The 22149-nt window shown below is 64.0% G+C and overlaps 8 protein-coding genes across 11 annotated transcripts; 4 read left to right on the top strand and 4 right to left on the bottom strand.

The window, feature by feature from the left end:
* The first annotated feature begins 2 nt into the window (after nt 1–2).
* On the top strand, nt 3–1556 carry UBE2C (ubiquitin conjugating enzyme E2 C). The gene is made up of 6 exons (XM_071759601.1): nt 3–526; nt 605–632; nt 710–796; nt 890–1094; nt 1179–1238; nt 1355–1556. The coding sequence occupies exons 1-6, from the start codon at nt 426–428 to the stop codon at nt 1411–1413; spliced, it is 540 nt and encodes a 179-aa protein (XP_071615702.1). The 5' UTR covers nt 3–425; the 3' UTR covers nt 1414–1556.
* On the bottom strand, nt 1524–2943 carry LOC139803435 (regulator of G-protein signaling 9-binding protein-like). The gene is made up of 2 exons (XM_071759600.1): nt 2353–2943; nt 1524–2249 (listed from the first exon to the last, which is right to left on the bottom strand). The coding sequence occupies exons 1-2, from the start codon at nt 2543–2545 to the stop codon at nt 1840–1842; spliced, it is 603 nt and encodes a 200-aa protein (XP_071615701.1). The 5' UTR covers nt 2546–2943; the 3' UTR covers nt 1524–1839.
* A 321-nt stretch (nt 2944–3264) lies between these two features.
* TNNC2 (troponin C2, fast skeletal type) lies at nt 3265–5075 on the bottom strand. Its single transcript, XM_071760238.1, has 6 exons — nt 4932–5075; nt 4225–4276; nt 4005–4148; nt 3817–3931; nt 3598–3734; nt 3265–3513 (listed from the first exon to the last, which is right to left on the bottom strand). The coding sequence occupies exons 1-6, from the start codon at nt 4941–4943 to the stop codon at nt 3482–3484; spliced, it is 492 nt and encodes a 163-aa protein (XP_071616339.1). The 5' UTR covers nt 4944–5075; the 3' UTR covers nt 3265–3481.
* A 1310-nt stretch (nt 5076–6385) lies between these two features.
* On the top strand, nt 6386–8482 carry SNX21 (sorting nexin family member 21). 4 transcript variants are annotated; one of them, XM_071760234.1, is made up of 3 exons: nt 6386–7010; nt 7115–7244; nt 7514–8482. In XM_071760234.1, the coding sequence occupies exons 1-3, from the start codon at nt 6742–6744 to the stop codon at nt 8183–8185; spliced, it is 1071 nt and encodes a 356-aa protein (XP_071616335.1). In that variant the 5' UTR covers nt 6386–6741; the 3' UTR covers nt 8186–8482. The 4 variants fall into 4 exon arrangements, with proteins under 4 accessions (XP_071616335.1, XP_071616332.1, XP_071616334.1 ...); XM_071760233.1 differs by having other exon boundaries at nt 6400–7006; nt 7115–7251; XM_071760235.1 differs by having other exon boundaries at nt 6780–7010; nt 7115–7251.
* Nucleotides 8483–8849: 367 nt separating this feature from the next.
* On the bottom strand, nt 8850–11190 carry ACOT8 (acyl-CoA thioesterase 8). The gene is made up of 6 exons (XM_071760236.1): nt 10952–11190; nt 10732–10868; nt 10223–10448; nt 9841–9998; nt 9285–9476; nt 8850–9195 (listed from the first exon to the last, which is right to left on the bottom strand). The coding sequence occupies exons 1-6, from the start codon at nt 11173–11175 to the stop codon at nt 9077–9079; spliced, it is 1056 nt and encodes a 351-aa protein (XP_071616337.1). The 5' UTR covers nt 11176–11190; the 3' UTR covers nt 8850–9076.
* Nucleotides 11191–11672: 482 nt separating this feature from the next.
* On the top strand, nt 11673–13864 carry LOC139803716 (zinc finger SWIM domain-containing protein 1-like). The gene is given in 4 exon segments (XM_071760135.1): nt 11673–11708; nt 12070–12409; nt 12412–12727; nt 12729–13864. Coding segments are annotated over 4 exon segments (741 nt in total). The 3' UTR covers nt 12778–13864.
* A 768-nt stretch (nt 13865–14632) lies between these two features.
* On the bottom strand, nt 14633–17691 carry NEURL2 (neuralized E3 ubiquitin protein ligase 2). Its single transcript, XM_071760237.1, has 2 exons — nt 16515–17691; nt 14633–14800 (listed from the first exon to the last, which is right to left on the bottom strand). Exons 1-2 carry the CDS (start codon nt 17191–17193, stop codon nt 14685–14687), a joined length of 795 nt encoding a protein of 264 aa, XP_071616338.1. The 5' UTR covers nt 17194–17691; the 3' UTR covers nt 14633–14684.
* Nucleotides 17692–17863: 172 nt separating this feature from the next.
* On the top strand, nt 17864–22104 carry CTSA (cathepsin A). Its single transcript, XM_071760230.1, has 15 exons — nt 17864–17953; nt 18176–18336; nt 18410–18521; nt 18634–18684; nt 18905–18991; nt 19082–19237; nt 19606–19697; nt 19997–20081; nt 20195–20286; nt 20475–20553; nt 20652–20800; nt 20872–20947; nt 21058–21147; nt 21266–21367; nt 21482–22104. The coding sequence occupies exons 1-15, from the start codon at nt 17897–17899 to the stop codon at nt 21563–21565; spliced, it is 1473 nt and encodes a 490-aa protein (XP_071616331.1). The 5' UTR covers nt 17864–17896; the 3' UTR covers nt 21566–22104.
* The last annotated feature ends 45 nt before the right edge of the window (nt 22105–22149 follow it).

The raw sequence follows: 22149 nt of genomic DNA, 5'->3' as shown, positions 1-22149 counted from the left end.
CTTTAAGAGCCCGCGGGGAGCCGTGGCTCCTCCCCTCGCGGCACTGTCCAATCGCGGCGCTGCGGCCGTGGTGCCATCGGCCAATCAGCGCCCGCCGGCAGTTACCGCGGCAGCCGCATCCCCGGCGAACGGCGATTGGCCGGCTCGAACGGAGCTGAGCTCTGATTGGTTGAGCGGCCGCACGTTGGGAACATTCAAACGGGGCGCGGAGCGGGCGGGGCCCCAGGGGGAGAGATCGGATCGGACCGGACCGGGACCGCTCCGGAGCGACCTCGAACCTTCCTACAGTACCGGGAGAGCGCCCGGGACTGCCCCGGAAAGCAGCAGCGGTGCCCGCGTCCTGGTGGGAACGAGGGAGTGGGAGCCCCGTCCTGCTCCCGTGAACCGGCGGAGGCGGGAGCGTCGCTCAGCGCCCCGGAGCCGCCATGGCCTCGCAGAACGCCGACCCCGCCGCCGTGCCCAGCGTAGCCGCCCGCAAAGCAGCTGAGGCGGGTTCCACGGCTGCCCGCGGCTCGGTGGGGAAGAGGTGAGCGGGGCCGGGGGCGGGGACCGGGGGCTGCCCCGTCGGGTCGAGCCTGGTCGGTAACGTGCGCTTCCCCCGCAGGCTGCAGCAGGAACTGATGGCGCTGATGGTGAGTGGGATCCCGGGGGGGTACTGGGGATGGGCGCGGGGCGCGGGCCGCCCTGACGACTGTTCCTCCCGGCCCAGATGTCCGGTGACAAAGGCATCTCCGCCTTCCCCGAGTCCGACAACCTCTTCAAGTGGATCGGGACCATCGATGGCGCCGCCGGCACGGTGAGTTCCGGGACCCTCTGGGGGGGGGACCTGGGTTTCTCCCCCTTTCCCCCGGGCTGTGCCCCCCCCCCCCCCCCTGACTCCTGTCCCCAGGCCTACGAGGAGCTGCGGTACCGGCTGTCACTGGAGTTCCCCCCCGGCTACCCCTACACGGCGCCCACTGTGCGGTTCCTAACCCCCTGCTACCACCCCAACGTGGACACACAGGGCAACATCTGCCTCGACATCCTCAAGGACAAATGGTCAGCACTCTACGACGTCCGCACCATCCTGCTCTCCATCCAGAGCTTGTTGGCAGGTGGGGCCTGGGCTTGGGGGAGGGGGCCAGGGAGGCCCTGCACCCCTCCTTCTTCCCACCCACTGACCCAGCCCCTTTCCCTAGAGCCCAACACTGAGAGTCCCCTGAACACACACGCTGCTGAGCTGTGGAAGAACCAAACCGGTGAGTGCCTGGAGCACTCCCACCTCTCACCTTCCCTCTGGGGTGGACAGTAGTGCAGCTGCTGCATCCCACTGCCCCCGCCAGACTCTTAGCCTGTGTCCCCCCTCTCTCCTCAGCCTACAAGAAGTACGTGCTGGAGACGTACGCCAAGCAGGCCAAGAACGAGGAGACCTGACCCGTGTCGTCACCCCTGTCATACTGGGGTCCTTGCCTACTCCCCCCAGCTGCTCCCCACAACATTCTGTACCATAGGCTATTTTTAAATTAATGAAATCCGTCCCACAGTTAATGTATAAATAAATGCATGTTTATAACTTTTCTGCTGGGGTTTTGTAGCAGCTCAGCATCCCATTAGTGCTTGGAGGCAGTTTCTTGGTCACCCTGGACCGAAGGACCCCCAGCCCCTCAGTGAGTGGGCAGGAAGGGAGATACCCCCACGGCATGGGGTAATGGGGGTGCCTGGATAGTCCTCTTCCCTCCAGAGGGCAGGCTCAGCCCCCAGCATCGCCCACCTCGACACGGCGTGCACAGGATCCCATCCCCTGGTGTCTGGGTGGGTACAGGGGGGTGCCAGCCCTGCTGCCTCTTCCCTGACCCCTCCTCACAGCATCCTGCAGCAGTGCCTGGTGCCGGTCCCCCCCCGAGTCACCCCTGCTGTGGTGCTGCCCATCCCTGCGGGCTGGGTGGCCTCCACTGCCCACAGTGGGATGTTGGCCCTGCTCTCCATCTCCACCAGCGTGGTCCTCACCTGCTCAATCTCCTCCTCCAGCCGAGGGGTGTCTGGGGGCTGCACAGGCACTCCCCCTCGCCTGCCCCCCAGCCTGGTGCGCAGTGGGGTCATGCCACCCCCCTGTCTGGAGAAGAGGTGGCAGAGGTGGTGGGCTCGGCAAAGGTCCTGCAGGAAGAGCTCCAGGGTGGAAAGGAAGAGCACCCAGAGCCGCTCCAGCTCCCGCCGCTCCTCGGAGGACGCCGCTGCCTGCTGCAGCCCCCCCCGCAGCGCCTGGCACAGCCCTGCAGGTTGGGGGACACTGAGCCAGGGAAGCCCCGGACCCCCTCTGCTGCCTCCACTCCCGTGGGTGTGGGGGGGTCTCCGGACCAGCAGGCCCCTTCTTACCGGCGCTGAGCTCCCGAACCTCCGCACTCCTCCTGCTCCGTTCCTCCCGCAGCCGGGGGCTGTCGGTGCTGCCCCCCAGCTGAAGCACCAGCTGCCGGTGCCCGGCTGTGGCCTTGCAGAGGGCAGCCTGGGTGGCTGCGCATGTCCCCGCTGTCCCCTGAACGTGGCTCGTGTCCCCTCTCCCCGGTGCCATTGTGGCCCGTGAGGCTGGAGTAGGGTCAGACCCCTCCGTGGCCTCTGGCTCCCCGGGAGGCTCAGCTCCCCTGTGCCACGGGGATGTGACCAGCTCTGAGCCGTGTCCCTATGTCCTGCTGGCTGCACGGTGTCGGCCCCGCTGTTCCTACGTATGCCGGGCGTTCCCTGGCCCCCCTTGTTCCCCCGACTGCACTCCTCGGATGGAGAGGGTCAAGGAGCCGCTGTGAGGGCCGGAGGAGGAGCAGCAGCAGCCCTCCCGGGAGCTGCAGGGCACGCTGGCCAGGCACAGAGGCTCTGTCACTGCCTTCAGCCCTCAGGGAGGAGGGGAATGCTGCCCCCGTCCTATAACCAGGTCTCCTGTGCCCTTCCGGGTGGGACACAGGGGTCCCGGTGTCGGGCAGGCTCCCTGAGGTGCGGCTCCCGAGAGTCCTGCCGGTTCCCGGAGCTGCATGCAGGAAGCCCTCGGGCTGGGGCCGTGCTCTCTGGCTCGCTGCCCAGCGAACCGAACCGGCTGCTCCGCATGGAAACTCTGAGCTCAGGACTGGCGCCCGCCCAGCAGCCCGTGGGAACCGCGGCCCCCACCCCCCCCAGCTCAGCCTGACTAGCGCCGGGTGTGGGGCAACCAGCCGGACACGTCCCCATCCCCCGCCAGGGGGAGGAGCACAGGAGGCACAGTGCCCCCTCCCCACACAAACCCAGTGAAACGGGGCCCCGCTCGCAGCTCAAGCCTTTCCTCGTTTATTGAGGCTTTGGGTGAAACCACGCGTGACAGATGGGAGGAAAAGCTCGGCTGCTGATGAGGGGGTCAGACCAAGCCCCCGGCATGGGGCAGGGTCCTGGGCAGCCAGGGGCTGGGCGCTGCGGAGCTGCTGCTCCCTGGGTGGTGTTGGAGTGGGGCTGCGTGCAGCAGCTGGCCCGAGGAATGTCTGGTCCCTTACTGCACACCCTCCATCATCTTCAGAAACTCTGCAAGAGAGCAGACGCTCAGTCCACGGCCTGGCACAGGCCTCACAGCTCCAGCAGTTGGCCGGGGCCATCACAATCACTCACCATCGAAGTCGATGCGGCCATCGTTATTTTTGTCAGAGTCCTTCATCAGGTCTTCTATGTCCTCCTCAGTGACATGCTCCCCAGTGGCCCTCAGGATCTCAGCCAGCTCCTCTGCATCGATGAAGCCATCTGCATTCCTGCAGGAGGGTGACACAGGATGTGGCCCCACTCTCTCCTCCCCGGGCAATGTGGGCGGCCACCCCCCCCCCACACACTCACCGGTCAAAGATGCGGAAGCAGTTGGCCAACTCCTCCTCAGACTTTCCCTTGGCATCCTCTTTCATCTGGCGCACCATCATCACCAGGAACTCTTCGAAGTCGATGGTGCCACTGCCTGTGAGAGGGAAGCCACACATGGGTCAGGCTGCTTGCCCAGCACCCAGCACCCACCACCCAGGGCCACTCACCATCCTCATCCACCTCCTCAATGATGGCATCCAGCTCCTCCTTGGTGGGGTTCTGGCCCAGCATCCTCATCACCGTCCCCAACTCCTTGGTGCTGATGTCTCCACCACCGTCCGCATCAAACATGTCGAAGGCGGCCTTGAACTCTGCAGGGAGGGGGGGGTCAGGGACAAGGAGCGCATGGGATGGAGCTGGGGGAGACCCCATAGCCCCCACACTCACCAGCAATCATCTCCTCGCTGAGGAAGGCTCGAGCTTCAGCCTGCTGGTCTGTCTGCAAGGCAAGGGAGGGCCATCACCACCAGCACCCAGATTCCCCCAGAGCTCCCCGCATTGTGCAGGGCTGCAAGATGACCCCCAAGATATGGCCCCCACTGATCTCTGTGGTTCTGGTGCTGCCCAGGTGCCCATCAGGCGCTGTTCTGGGGGATCTGCCTGCTGGGGGCCTCCATAGTGCAGGGGCCACTGTCCCTGCCTGCAGCCTTGGTGTCCCAGGCACGCAGTACTATTTTGGGGCTCTCCTTGGATCCCCTTATAGGGAGCCATTAATCTGCAGCCACTGGCACCTGTTGTCCGATCGAGTTTCTCCTGAAAAAGGAGGGCTCTGTGGGCCTGCTTGGATCCGGTGCCATGTCGCATGACCCAGTGCTCAGCTTTCAGCTACCCCCTGCCACCACCACCTCTACGCAGCCCTGAGTTCCAGCCGGGGCTGATCCAGGATCCCTGAACACCCCTTGGGCAGCCGAGCGGTCCTGCACCATCCCTGGGGGCTGTCACCCTGCTGCCATCCACAGAGGCACCATGGCAGCCCAGATCCCTGGGGGACATGAGGTGACCAGCACCTCCTGCCCTGCTGAGTCTCGCCCCAGCACATGGCACGTGGCACGTGGCACGCATTGTGTGGCACACGGCAGCATGGGGTCTCTTACCATTGAAGCCATTGCTGCTGCTTCCCTCCCCGAGGGAGTCACCGCCTCCTGCAGCAGAAGTCCCCGGGAGCTCCCTGGTGTCCCTGGCACCCCAATTTGTAGTGTCCCCACCGCCTGGCTTGTCGCCAACAGCTGGCCCTTGGTCCCTGCAGCCTATCAGCTTCCCGGTGTAAATCCGGCCCCACTCATTGGCAAGGGGGACATTTTACCTATTTTAGCCAAAGCGTTATTGGCCGAGAGCTGGGGATCTAAGGTGGAGCTGAAGCCGGCATAGAAATTCAAGCCCTCTGGGGAGGGACAGCAGCCCTGGCAGGAGGATGGCTCTGCCCCCCTGCAGCAGCCCCATCTCAGCAAGGAGGGGGTTAAAAATAGCCCTGGAGTCCCAGACAGGGGGGAAAGGGGCAGGGGCTCTGCACAGAGCCCTGGGTACGGAATACCCTCCCTCACCTCTGCAGCAGCTCAGGAGTTCCAGTGCTCCTCTCCCCCCCCCATTTTCTGCTGGGTTGGGCCAGGGCAGAGCTGTGCTGCAGCACCCCACCCCAGATGAGGAGCTCAGCCCCCTGAGGTGTGGGGTTCCAGGCCCAAAGGGAACCATGCTGCCCCATGCTGCCCCATGCTGCCAAGAGAGTGAGTAATCTGCTTGGGTTCCTCCTTGAAGGCTCTCTCTTTCTACACCAGAGCACATGCCAGCTGCTTTCCTAGGACCCAGCTGGGGCTAGTGGCTCCACAGAAGTGGTGGCCAAGTGGCCCATGCCTCATGGTGGTCCGAGGGGGTGTCACAGGGGTACAGGTCTGCAGTCACAGGCTGACAACACCCTGTCCTGCAAGAGCCCTCCACCAGGGACATCAAGGGGATCCCCTGGCTCCTGGCTTTCCCAGCATCCCCATTTTCATTTAAAGTTCCCCCCTGGCACTGGGTGCAGATGTCTCCCAAACCCACCCATACCCAGGGGGGCTCAGGGGTCCCTGTCCAAGCCCAGACAGGGTGCGGGGTGTGAGAGCAGGGCTCAGTGAGTGAGTGGGCTGGAGCGATGGCAGCAGCTGGGCTGGTTCCTCGATATTAATAGACATTCCTGAGAAAACGTCGAGGAGGGAATGAGCAGGGAGCTAAATAAGGCCAAGGAGAGGGCAGTGGTGCACCAGGGCAGGCCAGGGATGTCTGGGGGATCTGCAACAGAGCGGGGTTGGGAGCCTGGTTGTGGGGTACGGGGGTACCAAGGTATTGGTGTACTGAGATGTGGGGGTTCTGCAGCAGCAGGGGCTTGGAGTATCAGGATACCAGGATTTGCGGGTTATCGGGGTACCAGGGTGTCAGGGTACCCAGGTACCAGGATATGAGGGCATCAGGGTGTTGAAATACCAAAGTATTGGGATACCGCGGTACCAGGACCCTGGGAGTCGGGCTCCCGGGGCATGGTCAGGACAGCTCGGGCAGGGGATCACCAGGGGGGATGTCCGGGTGGAATAGATTAGGGCTGCCCGATACTGTCCGGTCCCTCCCGGAGCAGCAGCCCTTCCCCGATCCCGACCCCGCCGCCCCGATCCGGGTTCCCGGCGGAGGCGGAGCCGCGCGGGGAGGATCCCGGGACGAGCCGCGGCCATCGCTGGGCACCGCCCGGCCCGGCCCGGCTCGGTACGGAGCAAGTGGCAGCGCCCGCGGCTGGACGCGGCTGCACTGGGACGGGGCGCAGGGCTCGGGGGGGCCCGGGGCTGCACCGCGGGGTTTTCCCGGGTGTCCCACGGTGAGCAGCCCCCGGCCCCTTCCCGACCCGCCGGTCCTGACCGTCCTTGGGCAGCCGGTCCTGCCGGGATGGCCGCCCGCATCCTGCACCGGCTGCGGCACGCGTTGGGCGGCGAAGGCGGCCGGGAGGAGCGGGAACACGGAGGCTCCGAGGCTGAGGACTGCCCGGAGAGCTCCGAGCTGGAGGACGACACGGAGGGGCTGTCGACACGCCTCAGCGGCACCCTGAGCTTCACGAGCCACGAGGAGGAGGATGAGGAGGAGGAAGGTGCTGGAGAGGAGCTGGGGGAACAGCCGCAGCCGACCGGGGCAGCAGCCGGTGCTGAGGATGGAGGCAGGTGCTGGGGGGCCAGGACGGGTGCAGCACCCCGGGGGGGACCCAGGCGCTGGCAGGGATCCCCATGCCCCGTGGCGAGTGGGCTGACATCCCCTCCCGGTGCAGAGTGCGGCGGTGGCAGTCTCCTGACCCGGCAGCTGCAGGAGCTGTGGCGGCGGTCGCGGGGCAGCCTGGCACCGCAGCGGTTGCTCTTCGAGGTCACCAGTGCCAGCGTGGTCAGCGAGCGCTCCTCCAAGTACGTGGTGAGTGAGCGCGGTGGGATCGGGCCCTGCAGCCCTGGGGTGGGGGTTCCCCGGGGCTGGCGCTTATTTCTCTCTGTCTTTCCCCGTGCTGCCCGGATGGTGCCGACGGCTCAGATGAGCCTCAGGTAACTATCACCCGTGGGTGCTGGGGTGTGGCTGCCCAGCCCATTCCCCCCTCGCCTGGCAGACCCCCTGCAGCCCCGTGCTGGCTCTTCTCTAACACCACCACGGCACGGCCATTGACTCCCGGTTCCTCCCACAGCTCTACACCATCTACCTGATCCGCTCTGGCCGGTTCGACAAGGCCCCCGCCATCATCACCCGGCGCTACTCGGACTTCGAGCGGCTGAACCACCGCCTGCGCTACCGCTTCAGCTGTGACATGGCCGGTGTCGCCTTCCCCAGGAAGAGGCTGCGCCGGAACTTCACCGCCGAGACCATCGCCAAGCGGAGCCGAGCCTTCGAGCAGTTTCTGTCCCACCTGCACTCCATCGCCGAGATCCGACGCTCTCCTGAGTTCCTCGAGTTCTTCTTCCTGCAGGACCTGCGTGCTGCTCAGCGCTTGACCTGCACCGGGATGTACCGGGAGGCCCTTGCCACCTGGGCCAATGCCTACCGGCTGCAGGACCGGCTGGGGGTCTGCGGTTCTGGCCGCTTCCTCCTGACGCTGGCGGGGTTGGCCGTCTGCCACCAGGAGCTGGACCAGCTTGGGGAGGCCCATGGCTGCTGCGAGCAGGCGCTGGAGCTGCTGGAGGCCCAGGGCAGCCACCCGCTGCTGGGGCCCTTCCTGCAGGCACACATCCACCTGGCCTGGAAGGTGGGCAAGGACAAGCGGCGCTCGGAGGCCCGGCTGCAGGACCTGCAGGAGGCTGGGCCACCCCTGCAGCAGCAGCCCACCCTGAAGGAGTGTCTGATCAAGGAGCCGCTGGAGTGAGCGCCCTGTGGGGCAGGGGGCTGTTGGGGGCTCGTCCCCAGGCAGCAGGGAGTAGTGCTGTGGGTGGGGACAGGGCAGGAAGCAGGGTGGCACAGCATGGGAGGTGCCACCAAAATGCACTTTCTGTGGTTGGTTGGCCCGGTGGGGCTGGGTGCTCACCACCTGCTCTGCCCCCACTGCAGGGGCTGCAAGAGCAGACTGGGACAGACTGACACTGAATAAGGGAACGGGAGGGCTTCTGGCAGGGCCCAGGGTGCTTGCCAGGAGCTTCCCATAAAGCTCACATAACACTAAAAATGACTTTATTCATTAAAGTCTGGATAGGAGTATAGGCACCAGCTGGGTGTGGTCAGTGTCACAGCCCCAAGGCACCATCAGCGGGATTGTGCTGCCTCCTGCCCCTGAGTGCTATGGAGCTGCTCTGGCTCCCTCCCTGGCTGCCAGGGCCTGGGCCCCCTCCCCAGCCCACCCCAGAGAGCCAGAGGAGCAGTGATGGGCACAAGGAGGGCAGAAGTGAGAAGGGGAAGTTGCACGTGCCACTGAAGCACTTTCTTGTCCTGACGTGGCTGACTGCGTGCAGAGCTGCCCTGGGTGCTCCTGGCTCCCTCAGGCAAGGACAGTGACAGTGCCCAGGGGACAAAGTCCAAGAGAAGGAGTCCAGCAGTTCACTCCATGGCTTTATTGAAGGCAGGTGAAAGGTGTCTGACTGCAGTGTGTGGCGATGCGCTGCACAGCTGGCAGTCAGTCACAGCAGCTGCCCCTGTGTGTCCCCATCCCCATGGTGCTGGATCCATCCTTGTCTCCTTCAAGGCGTCTTCCTGCCTTTCATCTGTTTTTGGTCCTGGGATCCCTCCTTGGTGTTTTCCAGCCCACAGGAACACAAGCTACAAGTTACAGCTTGCTCTGGTTTGACGTTTGGTCCACTCGGATGACTCCTTCCTGTGCACAGGTGACAGCCAGGACCCCATCCCTGCGCCACAGCCGTCCCTGCACCAGTCCCCGGCACCCACCTGCAGAGAGGGGCAGTCAGGTTGTGACCCACCACCCCCAGGGCTGTCCCTTGCCACGCAGGTCGCTGGGGAAGGTGGCAGGGACTCACCAGCCCAGGGGCTCTCGCACTCGTACAGCATCCAGTGGTCCGCTCGGAAGGGCGTGTGGAACCACATAGAGTGGTCAAGGGACACCATGAACTTGATGTGGTACTGCCGGTGTGGGAGCAGGGCTGTGCCCAGGAAGGCGTAGTCGGAGATGTAAGCGGCCACACAGCAGTGCACCTTCATGTCAGTCTCTCCTGCAAAGTGACTGCCGCTGCTGGGAGCGGCCCTGGGACGAGCCTGGGGCTGCAGCATCAGGCAGAGTCCCAGGAGCTCAGCATCCCGTGGGACCAGCCCCTGGCAGAGCTGAGGTGCCCTTTCAGACCCACTCCCCTCACTGTGCCCCATGGGAAAGCCCACCACAGCTCAGCATGGCACATGGGGATCCCGCCATGCTCAAGCACCTTTTCAGCCTTGAGATCCCCAGGCTTCCCCGCAGGCTCAAGGCACAGAGGGTGCCTGAGCCATGACCCCTTGGCCCCCTCCATTGCTCTGTGGCGTGAGCTTGAGCCCAGCCGTTGGCTCCCAAGGGAGCTGCATGTCCATCCTAGCAGGACCCACCTATGTAGCCTCGTGCTCGGACCCAGAAGAGCTGCTTTGGCTCTTGCGGCTCAGAGCCAAATATATCTGGTGGGTTCACAGGCTTGATATCAATTGGCACATCTTCAGCTTGAATCTTGTTGAGATGCTTCCGGTACCTCTCTGCCAAGTTCGGATTCCTGTAGGCCAGCGCGGAGGTTAATGCTGGGAAGGCCAAGGACACATCTGTGCAGCCCCGGGGCTGAAGCTGCACAGAAAAGCAGGAGGGTCATGGCTACTACCCCATCCCTCTTCTCCACTCCTTTCCTGGTGTATTCGGGAATTCCTCAGGCCCTGATCCTCTCCCACCTCCCCCTGTGCCTCCATAGAGCCGTCTCCAGGGAGCCCGTTCCACCTCACTCACTGCAGGAACTTCTGGATGAGCTCCTCTTGTGTCAGCAGCTCCTCCGGGGGTGGCACAGCTGGCATGGTGAACTGGTGCTGCACAGGGCTCCCCTGGGAGAGCTGGAAGGAGGCCTGGCAGGTGAAGATTGGCTTTCCATGCTGGATGGCCTTCACGGAACGGACAGAGAAGCTTTTCCCTGTACGAGTGCGCTCTACCTCGTACAACACTGGCACCTTGGGGTCCCCTGGGGCCGAACAGGGCATTCTGCTGTGAGACCACTACCCGCCACAGAGAGGACCTGGCCTGCAGGCTGCGCACAGGGCTGAGCCACTGAGTTCTGCGCTGGCAGCGTCACCCGCACCTGCTCTGCGGGCCTGGGGCCGGAACGGTGGCACCCCCTCAGCCGCGGATTACCCAGCCCCTCAGCCGCCGATGCACCACCTAGCCTCGGTCCCGCCGTAAGCCCTGGGGACCACCTCCCTGGTGCCCCACCTCGCAGCCCGGTCCCGGTCCCGGTCCCGGCCTACCTGCCCGCACGAAATAGCAGTGCAGCGAGTGGACCTGTTCGTCGCGGCTAACGGCGCGGGCGGCTGCCACCAGGGCCTGCCCCACGATCTGCCCACCGAAGAGACGCTGCGTGGCGGGCACCCAGTGGTGCCGGCCCCTGCGGGGGGAAGGCAGTGGCCGTGAAGGCGGCGGCCGTGAGGGCGGCGGCGGCGGGGAGGGGGTCTCGGTGGCCCGGCGCACCTGAAGAGGTCGAGCTCCAGCCGCTCCAGGTTCAACACGCTGGTGATCAGCACGCTGCGCAGGTCCCCGGTAGGCGGCCGCCCCGTCCCCGTCCCCGTCCCCGTCCCCGTCCTTGTCCCCGTCCCCGTCCCCGTCCCCGTCCCCGTCCCCGTCCCCGTCCCCGTCCCCGTCCCCGTCCCCGTCCCCGTCCTGCCGCCAGTCCCCCCTTCCCCGGCCGCCGCCATCTCCTCAGCCCCCCTGACAGCAGCAACAGGCGGCCGGGGCGGGGCGGGGCGGGCACCGCGTGCTGATTGGGCCGCGGAGCCCTCAGGCAGAGGGTGTGGCAGGAAGCGCAGCGCTGGCAAGCTCGAACCTTCCAATCCCGACAGGACGTCTTTGATTGGCCATCTCCCGAGTGTGGGCGGTGCTTCAGGGCACGCACTGAAGGGGCGGGGCGGGACCGGCAGTGGCAGCTGATTCGACCGCCGAGCCGAGTCAGGGAGGGGTCACGGAAAGCGCTGCGCTGGTTGGCTCACCAACCCGGTCTGGACACCGCTGATTGGCCACATCCCGGTGTGGGCGGTGTCCCCGTCCTTTAAATGGAGGAGGCGGTGCCCTTCCCCAGGAGAGCTGAGTCTGCCGGGGTGGGGCCTCGGTGCGGGCGCTGTTCCGTGCCAGGGGCATCGCTGCGGGTGTGAGTTTTATCCCCCCCCCACGGGCGGCGCAGCATCTGGTGGCCGCCATGGGCCGGCACCACCGTGAGCCCCGCCATGGTGGGGCCCGGTGCCGCCCGACGCCTTGACTCAGCTCCATAGGTACCGGGTGCTGGATGAGGAGATCTGGGCCACCCCACCGGGAGAGGAGCTGGGGGGGGGCAGCAGGGACGTGGAGATGGTCACCCAGGGGCTGGGCCAGGTGTTCAGTGCTGGGTGTGGTCTGGAAAGCTGCCTGACCTCCCTAGCCCAGCACTCTTAGAAGCAGAAGTGTGTTTCTAAGAGCCCTCTTGATACCACAGCACCCTCAGCTTCCCATCCGGATCACCCAGAGCCTGCCCATGTCAGCTCTGCTGTGCTAGGTTAAACTGAGCCCCATCCAGGCCCCCCCCACGGTGGCAGCTCAGTGGCAGTGTATACAAGTAGCATTCCTCACAACTGGGGTTGTCCTCCAGAGTCTACCGGCAGCTCCCTGCAGTTCTTCAACCTGACACCCCTCAAGCTCTTCTCCTCCAGAGCAGGCCCCCATGCCCTCAGTCCTTGTTAGATCCTTCATCTGCAGCTGAACTGCAAGCCACAGAAATCCCAGAGAGTGATGGTGAGGAGGAGGTAGAACAAAGAACGGAAGAGTGCATCGAGCAGTCTGTGATTGACCTCTGCAGGGAGTCCACGGCCAGGCTGTGGCTGAGTGAGTTTGCAGTGCTGCAGCAGTCGGTGCAGGTGATCAGCAGAGGGGGCGATGCTCTCGGCGTGCAGGTTCTGGAGGATGCCACAGGGTGGACCTGAAAGGCCTGAACAGCTGCACTTGCTGCTTCAGCCAGGCCCTCCAGCTGCCCAGCCAGCACATACAGGTGGTCAGCTCAGAGAAGACACTGCAGCCAGAGATGCTCAGCAGGCAGTGGCCGAAGGGAAGCACTGTCCATCATGCTGAGGAGGACAGTGCTGATGGCCTTGTGGAGGTCCTGATGAGCTCCTGGAACGAGTCCTTGAATAAATCCCTGGTAGTGTCCTTCCTCATGGTGGAGATCAGCCAGCTCCTCACCCACAGCAGTGGGGAAGAGTTTGGGTGTCGGTACAGGACCCTGTGTGTTGGCAGACAGCTGGATCAGTCCATATGTGGAGGTGAAGCTCTAGCCTGGAGTGGGTCCCTCTTTGCTCTGTGTACCAGCCCTGGCAGTTCCTCACCCCAGTAGTGTCCCCTCAGCCAGTCCCTCCCTTGGGGCTTGGCATGGACAGGGCAGTTTGGGCTCCTTATCTGCTGAGCGTGCATCTCCTCCAGCTCGGGGCAGCTGAGGAGCCAGATTGGGAACGTGAGATGGCACTGGAATGGGTAACCGGCCACTGACCTGGCTCTGGAGACGTGGCTGGCAGCCAGCTGCGGGTGGTGTGGCGTGGGAGGTGATGGTATAATGGCATGTGACACAATTATTTGATCTGTGGCCAGCACCCACAGGTTCTGCCAGCATCCAGCTGTGATGTGTTGTGCAATAGAGCAATAAATCAGCCTGTTATTGCTTGGGAGATGCTTCTGTCTCTGCAGCAGCTGTGGCTGGATGGGATGTGGGGCTTGCTCGGCCCTTGAGGGCACTTCCAGGGGGTTGGCTCCCTGTCCCCCCCCACCGTGGGGGAGTCTGATGGTCGGGTGGCCGCAGATCCAGAGGGCGGCAGTCTCTGCTGCTGGCAGTGATCCTGAGTGGAGGAGTTGTTTGTCTGGTTGTGTCAGCTGCTCTCCATTCCTCAGAAAGGGGAACCCGCCCTCCCCGTCAACAACCCATGCAGGGGGAGGCGGGGGGATGCTGTGGGTCACAGCCACCCAAACAAAGCTGCGGTGAGGAAGGGAGCAAAGGACCCACACACATGGGGTGGGGGAGGAAAAGCACTCACAGGAGCAAAGAGCTCCAGCCCTCGGGCATCAGTCCTGATGGGCAAAAGCCCCATCCCCCCTCTCCAGGAGAGCAGCTCCAACACCCATCATGTGGGGACATGGTGGGGGATGTCACAGATCCTGCTCACCACTGTGGTCCAGTTGCTGTCCATGTTTTCTCGGTCGGCACTGCCTTTGTTAACGCTTTGGTTTTGGCAGTCAGGCTGTGGCAGGAGCAGGATGGAGTGTGGTTGGGGATTTCCTCTCAATAGAGGGGTTTTGTAACATTATCTGATACTATCAAATATCTGACTAAATATAGCATGGAGTTTCCTAAAACTTTTCTGTGAATTTGGGGGCTGCCTGTGTCACCCTCAGCCATGCCTGGGGGCTCTGCTTGACAGTCCCTCCCCATCTCTGTTCCTGGTACATATGGACACCACATTTTAAGAGGGATCTTCTCTCTGACCCTTGCTCAGCACAGCTCTGAGCTTGCCTCCCTTCTCAGCTTGGCACAGGGACAGTGGGACCCTCTCCCATGTCACTGTGACCAGCTCCATGGCCACAGGCACATGCCTGAGCTGTGGCTGCTGCCAGCATGGCACCCTGAGCACCACGGGATCCCCTCCAGCGCCCGCCCTGTCCCCCTCCCTGCTGGGAGCACAGGAAATAATAACTCATCCCAATCTCAGGGTAAACATCTTTCCCAAGACTGAAACTGCCAGTGCGGGACAAGCACTCAGCTGTAATTTACCCTGGCATTGGGCCCTGCTTGTTCCACCTGGGTCTTGGTGGGATCCCCCCGGCCATCCCAGTGCCTCCCCCAGGCTGCACTTGCAGGCTCACAGCCTGGCTTCGTGCCCCTGGAGGGGAAGGGGCTCCCACAAGCAGCTGCTGAGTGTGGGGGGTCCAGCCCCTGGAGCCCCCTCTGACTGGGCTCTTCCTATTTCACTGGAAGGCTGCAGTGCTGTAGCCCCCCAGCAGCCCCCCAGTGCAGGGGAAAAAAGTCCCATTGCCTGGAGACTCAAAACCCTAATTGGCAGCCCCCTCCCCCAGAAGGAGGTTGGGCAGCTGTCCCTGCTCTCCAGTGTTGGCGCTGGCCGCAGCAGTTGGAATCTGAATCCCTTTCTGTCTCAAATTGGTTTTATTGCTTGTCCCAGGGCAGCCCCTTGAGGCCTCACTCGTGTTGGCAGAAGCTCTTGAGCAGGGGGGGCAGGTCCAGGCCCTCGATAGCCAAGCGGTGGATGATGTGCTTCTGGATGACCAGCCGGCACAGGGTTTGCAGGGAGGGGACTGGAAGAGAGCAGAGAGGAGCAGCTGACACAGCCAGGAGCAGAGGGATGGGGCCCGAGGCTCCTCAGGCCCCCGTGGGTTAGGGTAGGGGGTTTAGCTCGCTCTGCAGCAACAGCAGCCATTGTCCTGCCCTGGGCTCCAGCCTGGTGCTCCGGCTGGGATGGGAGCAGGAGGGCCCTGGGCAGCGAAGCTCTCCTGTTCCCTGGGAGTAGGTTGGGAGGGCAGCCCTGTGTTACCATGCTGGTTTGGAGCTGTCTTCCCTGGGGGCTGTCAAGCAGCTCCCTAGGGTCTTGCATGCCCACACTGTGCTTGGTCTGCTTCTGCCAGTGCTGGTGCCAGGCTGCCAGATGGATGCCACAGGCAAGGGCCATGCTGCCCACAGACTGCTCTGGCCATGCCGCTGGGACAACCATCTCCAGAGCCATTCCATGGCCACACACGTGGGCTCTGCCCAGTTCCTGCTCCTGTGATGCGCCCCTGTTCCAGAGCCCTCAGTGCTCCATGGCTCAGGCACAACCAGCCATAGCTGGTGCTCTCAGATTTTAAACAAGAGCTGACTCCAGTGCATCTGCTGGGCCTCAGTTCATCCTCTGCCACCAGGAGCCAGACCAGGGTGAGCACCCCAAGCTCAGCAGACCCCCAAGACAAGCCCCAGGTGGGAACAGGAGCCCAGTCCATCCATGGGGCCAGTGGCACCAGCAGAGCTCTGCCAAGCACAACCAAGCCATGCCCAGCCGGCTCCAACCTTGGGGCTGTTTTGGGGTGGATGGAGCACTTATCTCTGCCGTGCCGGGTGCTGGGTGACAGGTCATAGACACCCTGACACCCCCCGCCTCGTCCTCCCACAGTGCCTGTCACCGCGGCACAGCCGCTCACTCTGGGTTTTCACTTCCCCAGCTGGAGCCTGGCCAGGAGCAGAACCACACTGAGAGCAGTTGCTCAGCCCTGCGGAAGTGCTGCAGACACCGGAACTACCAAAATCTTGGTGGAGGGGGATCAGCCAGATTGCAGCTCGCACAGAGGTATGTGCTGCTGGCCAGTCCCTGGCATGTGGTTGGGCTCCAAGGGGGCTTCTGTGGCCAGTTGCCATCGGCAAGCTGCCAGGGGCCTGAGCACCAGGCACGTTTAACCTCCCGGCTGGGATAATCCAGTTCTCAGCAGCTGGCTGGGAGAATCACGGATTCTGGCCTTGAGACAGAAGCCACTGAACTTTACACCAGTGAGAGAAGCGGTGCCGCGGTACTCGCTCTTCTGCCTCCTCACCCAGCCATTGGCATCTGCTGATCTTTGGTATGGTGCTAATTGGCCCTCATTAGCCTAACTCCTTGCAAGAGCCAGCAACCAGCTCCAGCCTTCCCAGCCCCTCCTAAGCCGAGGGACGCTGGGTATTGCCCAACGTCCGATGGCATCACAGGGTGTCTGCCCAGGGCACCCTGTGGCTGGGGCATGCGGCAGGCACAGGGACACGGTGTGGTGCCAGGGCAGGTGACACGGCACAGCCGGATGTTTTGATGCCAAGGCTCCGGCCTTTGCGTGCCATGGGGCAAGGCTGGACGTGGCAAGGAGCCTCTGCCCTGTGTCTCTCTGCCCCGTATCCCTCTGCCATGGCACACACTGACGCTCCCACCATTGAGGACCGTGTATGACCCAGCCGGAGACCCCCAGCTCCTGGCCCATGCAGGACATGCCCCAGTGGGGGTGGGGAGGTACCTACAGCCATATTCCACCGGGATGACCCGGACGCTCTTGGTGGAGGCAAAGACGTCGACCACGGCGTAGAGCGGGCGGGCGGTGGGCAGGTGCCTGGCACTGGGCCCCATGTCCTCTCCGTTGATGACGATGTGCATGTCAGCAGTGCCGTCAGGCTGCGGGGCGTACAACACACCGATCCGGCTGCGCCGGGCAGTGGCAGGCAGCACATTGGTCTTGTAGAGGTCGTCCAGGATGTGGCTGTAGCGCCCGGGCCAGCTGCGCCCCACCAGCGTGTCACGGAGGATCCGCATCCGCTCGATCTGCAGAAAGGGGTCCCAGGGAGGGGCCCGCACAGGCGCTGCTGCCTCCCCCTCCACCACCACACGATTGTGGCTGCGGGTGATGGCAAACACCCAGGTGTCCCCCATGTTGACCAGGTCCGGCAGTGAGTATTCAGGCACCACTTCCAGGTGCTGGGGGTCGATGGCTGTCAGCCCCACACGCAGGTGCCCGCACCAGCCCCCCTCCTTCTCCTCGATCTCCACCAGGAACACCTGTCCTGGCGCCAGCGGCTCCTGGCTGAAGCAGAGCCCGTTGGCAAAGCTCTGCACCCGGGTGGCCCGCGTGCGCGAGGCATCCAGCTGGACGTTGGTGCCGTGGACGTGGTGGAACCGTGCAGCGAGGCGGCAGCGGGCGGCCATGGCTGCCGATGGTGCTATTTTTAACTGTCCCCGTCACAGCTGCTGGCAGGCGGTGACAGGCTCGGCCCTAGTGCTAGAGGGAGGGCAGGAAGGGACCCCGTGTCAAATGGGGCACAGATGGTACTGACAGCCTGCCTGGTGATGCCCACCAGTGTCTGGTGGTGCCTGTCTGTGCCTGGTGGCACCAGCAGTGCCTGGCAGTGTCTGGTGGTGCCCGGCTGTACCCAGCTGTGACCAGTGCGGCTCGGTTGTCCCAGGACATGCCTGGTGTCACCTGCTGTGCCCAGTGGTGCCTGGCAGCGCATGCCTGCCAGGACCTCTGCCCACTGTTCCCCAGCTGTGCCTACTGCGCCCAGCAGCACCCGGAGGTCCCGGCTGTACCCAGCAGTGCCTGGTGGCACTCAGCTGTAGCCGGTGGCCCCCAGCTGTCCCCACCGTGCCCGGTGCCACCGGCAGCACCCGGCTCTGCCCACCGGTGCCGCCCCCGCCGTGCCCTCAGGCCCTTCCCGCCCCCAGTGCCGGAGTCCGGGGGCTTCGGTGCGGGGCCGGTACAGGGACCCACCCCGTGCTCCCCCCCCACCCGGTTCGGTCCCGGGGCCGCTCCCACGTGCGCGAGTGGGGCGGGGGCGGAGCCCTTTGCCCCGTGGTCTCTGATTGGCCGCGGCAGGGCCCCACCCCGCTCACGTGATCGCTCGGAGGTCATATGGGCGCGCGTCATGTGCCCGGCGGGACCGCGCCTGCCGCGCCGGGAGCCGCCGAGGTTCGGGGGGTCCGGCACAGGGAGGGGGAGCGGGACCGGGACCGGCTAAGGCCGGGGGGGCGGGGGAGCTGCCCGGGAGGGATCCGGGGGGCCCGGGAGCCGTGACAGGGTAGGACCAGGGCTGAGGGGACCGGCGGAGCGGGAGGAGCCTGGACGGACCGGGGATAGCTGCGTCGCTGCCACCGAGCATGGCCCCGACCTTCCCTTTTCCCCCCCTCGCAGATGGGGCTGGTGCTGCTGTTCGTGCTGCTGGGGCTGGGGCTGAGCCGGGCCGCCCCCTCGGACCATGAGGTGACGTTCCTGCCCGGGCTGTCCAAGCAGCCCGCCTTCCGGCACTTCTCGGGCTACCTCTGCGTCCGGCCGGGCATGTACCTCCACTACTGGTACGTGGGGCTGGGGCCGGTACCGCGGCGGGGCTGGGCAGGGGTAGAGTGCTGATGGGCCGCGTGTCCACAGGTTCGTGGAGGCCCAGAGCAACCCCCAGAGCAGCCCTCTGGTGCTGTGGCTGAACGGGGGTCCTGGCTGCAGCTCCATGGAGGGCTTCCTGAAAGAGCACGGCCCCTTCCTGGTCAGTAGCCGCATTCCTCGGGAGTGCTGGGGGCTGGTCAGCTGTGTGGCATGAACTGTCCCCTGGGGCCCGCCTGGCTGTACCCATGGCTCACTGCCTTCTGCTTCCCCAGATCCAGCCTGATGGAGTGACGCTGAAGTACAATGACTATGCTTGGAACAAGGTGCAGGCACTGTGACCTCCCACGACTGTGGGGAGAGGGGGGCCCTGAGGGGTTCCCCCTGTCCTACACACCCTCCTCTCGAGTTTAGCAGGGCAGGAATGTGCCCCCCCAACCAACCCTGGGGGAAGCCAGGCACCTGTGGGTGCTGCCACCAGCCTTGCTGAGCCAGGAGGGGCTGGGGGATCTGCTCTGACCTCCACTTCTGCTGCTCTCCCTGCAGATTTCCAACATACTCTACCTGGAGTCCCCCGCTGGAGTCGGCTTCTCATTCTCTGACAACAAGAAGTACACCACAAATGACACTGAGGTGAGTGACCCAGTCTGATGATGACCCAGGTCCTGTCTGCACCCATTTGGCTGAGGGGTCCTGCCTGACCCTGGTTCCCCCTGCCTGCAGGTTGCTCACAATAACTACCTGGCACTGAAGGAGTTCCTCCGGCTCTTCCCTGAGTACTCCAAAAATGATCTTTTCCTCACCGGGGAGAGCTATGGGGGGGTCTACATCCCCACGCTGGCTGAGTGGGTGATGCAGGACCCCAGCCTCAACCTGAAGGTGTGTTGCTGGGCTCTGCTACTGGCCAGTGTGAGCAGGCAGCACAGGGCTCAACATGGCCTTGCTCTGGGGCTCTCAGATGGCACTGGGGTGGGGACTGGCTGTGCAGCCAATGTGCGGGGCTCTGCTGGGACGTGGGGTGGGTCTGACCCCCAGCCTTTCATCTTCTCTGGGGGTGCTGGCAGCAGTTGCAGGTGGACGTGTCCATCTGTCCCTGCTGTGCTCATCAGGGGAGCGTTCTCAGGCACCCCCAACCCCTCCTGTTCCCTCCGTGCAGTAAACACTGCCACATCTGCTTCCTGCCCCACACCACGGCTGCCTGCAGGGAGCCGGAACACAACAAAGTTTGTTTTCCTCGTGCCTCGCAGGGAATCGCTGTGGGAAATGGCCTCTCATCCTACGAGATCAATGACAACTCTCTGGTGTACTTTGCCTATTACCATGGCCTGCTGGGGACCAAGTAAGAGAGCAGCAGGGCTGCCACTCAATGTCCCCGTGTCAGCAGGATGGGGCACAGTGTGGGATGGGGCTGATGGGGTCACAGTGGGATGAGGGGAGCTCCTGGCCTGCCTGGGGCCAGCAGCCAGGCTCTGGGGGTGGCCCCTCATCCCAAGCAGCTCCTGTGGGTATGTTTTTTGGGGGGTTGCACAGGGCACTGGGCTGAGCCACAAGCCCATGAGGCAGGGAGCCTGTGGCATGGCTGTGGGTGGGTGCTCCCTCCCAGGCAGTGCAGTGCCAGCCTCTGGCCTCTGCCCTTAGGCTGTGGAAGGACTTACAGGCCTACTGCTGTTCCCAAGGGAAATGTAACTTCCATGACAATGCCAACCTGAACTGCACGCTCAAGGTGAGAGGGTCTGGAGCCTCTGAGTGCGTGCCTGGTGCCAGTGTCTGGCTCTGGCTGGGTCCACAGTCCTCTGACCACCCCAAGTCCCAAACTCTTTTTGTGGCTCATTACAGATGCAGGAGGCAATTCAGATAATCGAGGAGTCTGGCCTGAACATCTACAACCTCTATGCCCCTTGTGATGGTGGTGTCCCTGGGAGCATGAGGTGAGAATAGCCCCAGGGGGCACATGTGTCCGTGCACTGGCTTGTGTTTGGTTTGTGGCATGTGAAGTCCCTGCTGACCAAGAAACATGGTGGCTGGGCAGGGGACCCACATCTGGCTGCTGCTGAGGGCTCCCCCAGGGAGGGCCCTGCACCTTTGTTCCTCCAGCACTGTCCTGTCCCCATGCCAGGTACGAGGGTAATTGTCTCATCACACATGACCTGGGCAACTCCTTCATCCGGATGCCAATGAGGTTCTCCTGGCGGCAGGTGAGCCCAGGTACCCGTGTCACCAGGCTGTGACTGTCCTCTGCCTGTGGGGCAGAGTGTGGCTGCTGCTGCAGCAGGGACTCTCCTGACTCTCCCAGAACCTGTTCCGGATGCCGGTAGCCCGGAAGCGGGTCCGGATGGACCCTCCCTGCACCAACTCCACAGCCCTCAGCATGTATCTGAACTCCCCAGAGGTGCGGAAGGCTCTGCACATCTCCCCCGAGGCTCCAGAGTGGGAGGTGTGCAGGTGAGTGAGCTCTGGAAGGGAGGGACCCAATGAGCTGGAGCAGCTGCCTGACACCAACCCTTCCCCTGCAGCTTCGAGGTTAACCGCAGCTACAAGCGCCTCTACATGCAGATGAATGACCAGTATCTGAAGCTGCTTGGAGCTATGGTGTGTGTGTGGGAACCCACTGGGCCCTGGAACCATCCCTGCCACACCAGCCTCCTCTGCCTACCTGGGGCTCTGCCCTGCCCAGTGCTCACCTTCCTCCTGCTCTGCAGAAATACCGGATCCTGGTGTACAATGGGGACGTCGACATGGCCTGCAACTTCCTCGGGGATGAGTGGTTTGTGGACTCCCTGTGCCAGAAGGTAGGTGAGCAGAGCAGGGCCTGGGCTGGGCAGTCACCAGCATGTTCAGCTGTGCCAGGGCCAGCTGCAGGGAGAGCCTGGGCAGGGCTGGCACTGAGGGTGCTGCTGCTGGACCCAGGTGCAGGTGGCTCGTCGGCCCTGGCTCTACACTGAGAGAGGTGAGAACCAGATCGGGGGCTTCGTGAAGGAATTCACCAACATTGCCTTCCTCACTGTCAAGGTAGGGCTGGGGGCTCAGGGGGACAGGGATGCTGCATGTGCCAGACACCAGTGCTGCAGCCAGAGCAGGGTGGTGCTGGCTTGGCCTTGACCTGTCCCCACCCATGTCCTGCAGGGAGCTGGACACATGGTGCCCACAGACCGTCCGCTCGCCGCCTTCACCATGTTCAGCCGCTTCATTAAAAACGAGCCCTACTAGGAGCTGCGGTGGCAGTGCCCGGCTGCCCCCACCACCCGGTACCCCTGCACAGCCTGTCCTGTCCCATGGGCTGCACCCAGGCCACCTGTGCCAGGAACCAGCCACTCCCACAGCTAGCAGGGCTCCCGGATCAGCCCAGACCCACGGGACGATGCCTGGCAGGATGGGCCAGGGCTGTCTGTTGGTGCAGGCGAGGAGTCCCGGGGGCTGCCTGTGGGTGGGGGATCAGGAGTGCTGGGGCTCTGTCCTGGCTGGGTGAGGAGCTGTGCCCCTGCTCTAGCCACCACTTTGCTCATGGCTTCCCTACCACTGCCTCCCCCAGGGAGGGAGCAGCACCCACCACTTCCCCCTGCCCTGCATGCACCCAGACAGGCTGCAGGCAGCTGGGCACTGCTCCTGCGGGGACCCTGCTCCTCTCCATGCTGCTGCCACATCCGATCCCAGTGAAGGAGCCTTACTGTGAAGACAATCCCCCTGCCCACTCACTGCCCAGGGCATGTTGTGCTCCTGGGAGCTCGCAATAAACCCTCTGAACCAGGTGGCTCCGATCCTCATTGCCCAGCTCCTCACACCACTTGCCACCT

Source organism: Heliangelus exortis, chromosome 16, assembly GCF_036169615.1.
Source record: "Heliangelus exortis chromosome 16, bHelExo1.hap1, whole genome shotgun sequence".
Taxonomy (NCBI): Eukaryota; Metazoa; Chordata; class Aves; order Apodiformes; family Trochilidae; genus Heliangelus; species Heliangelus exortis.
This window is presented reverse-complemented; position numbering and strand designations above follow the sequence as displayed.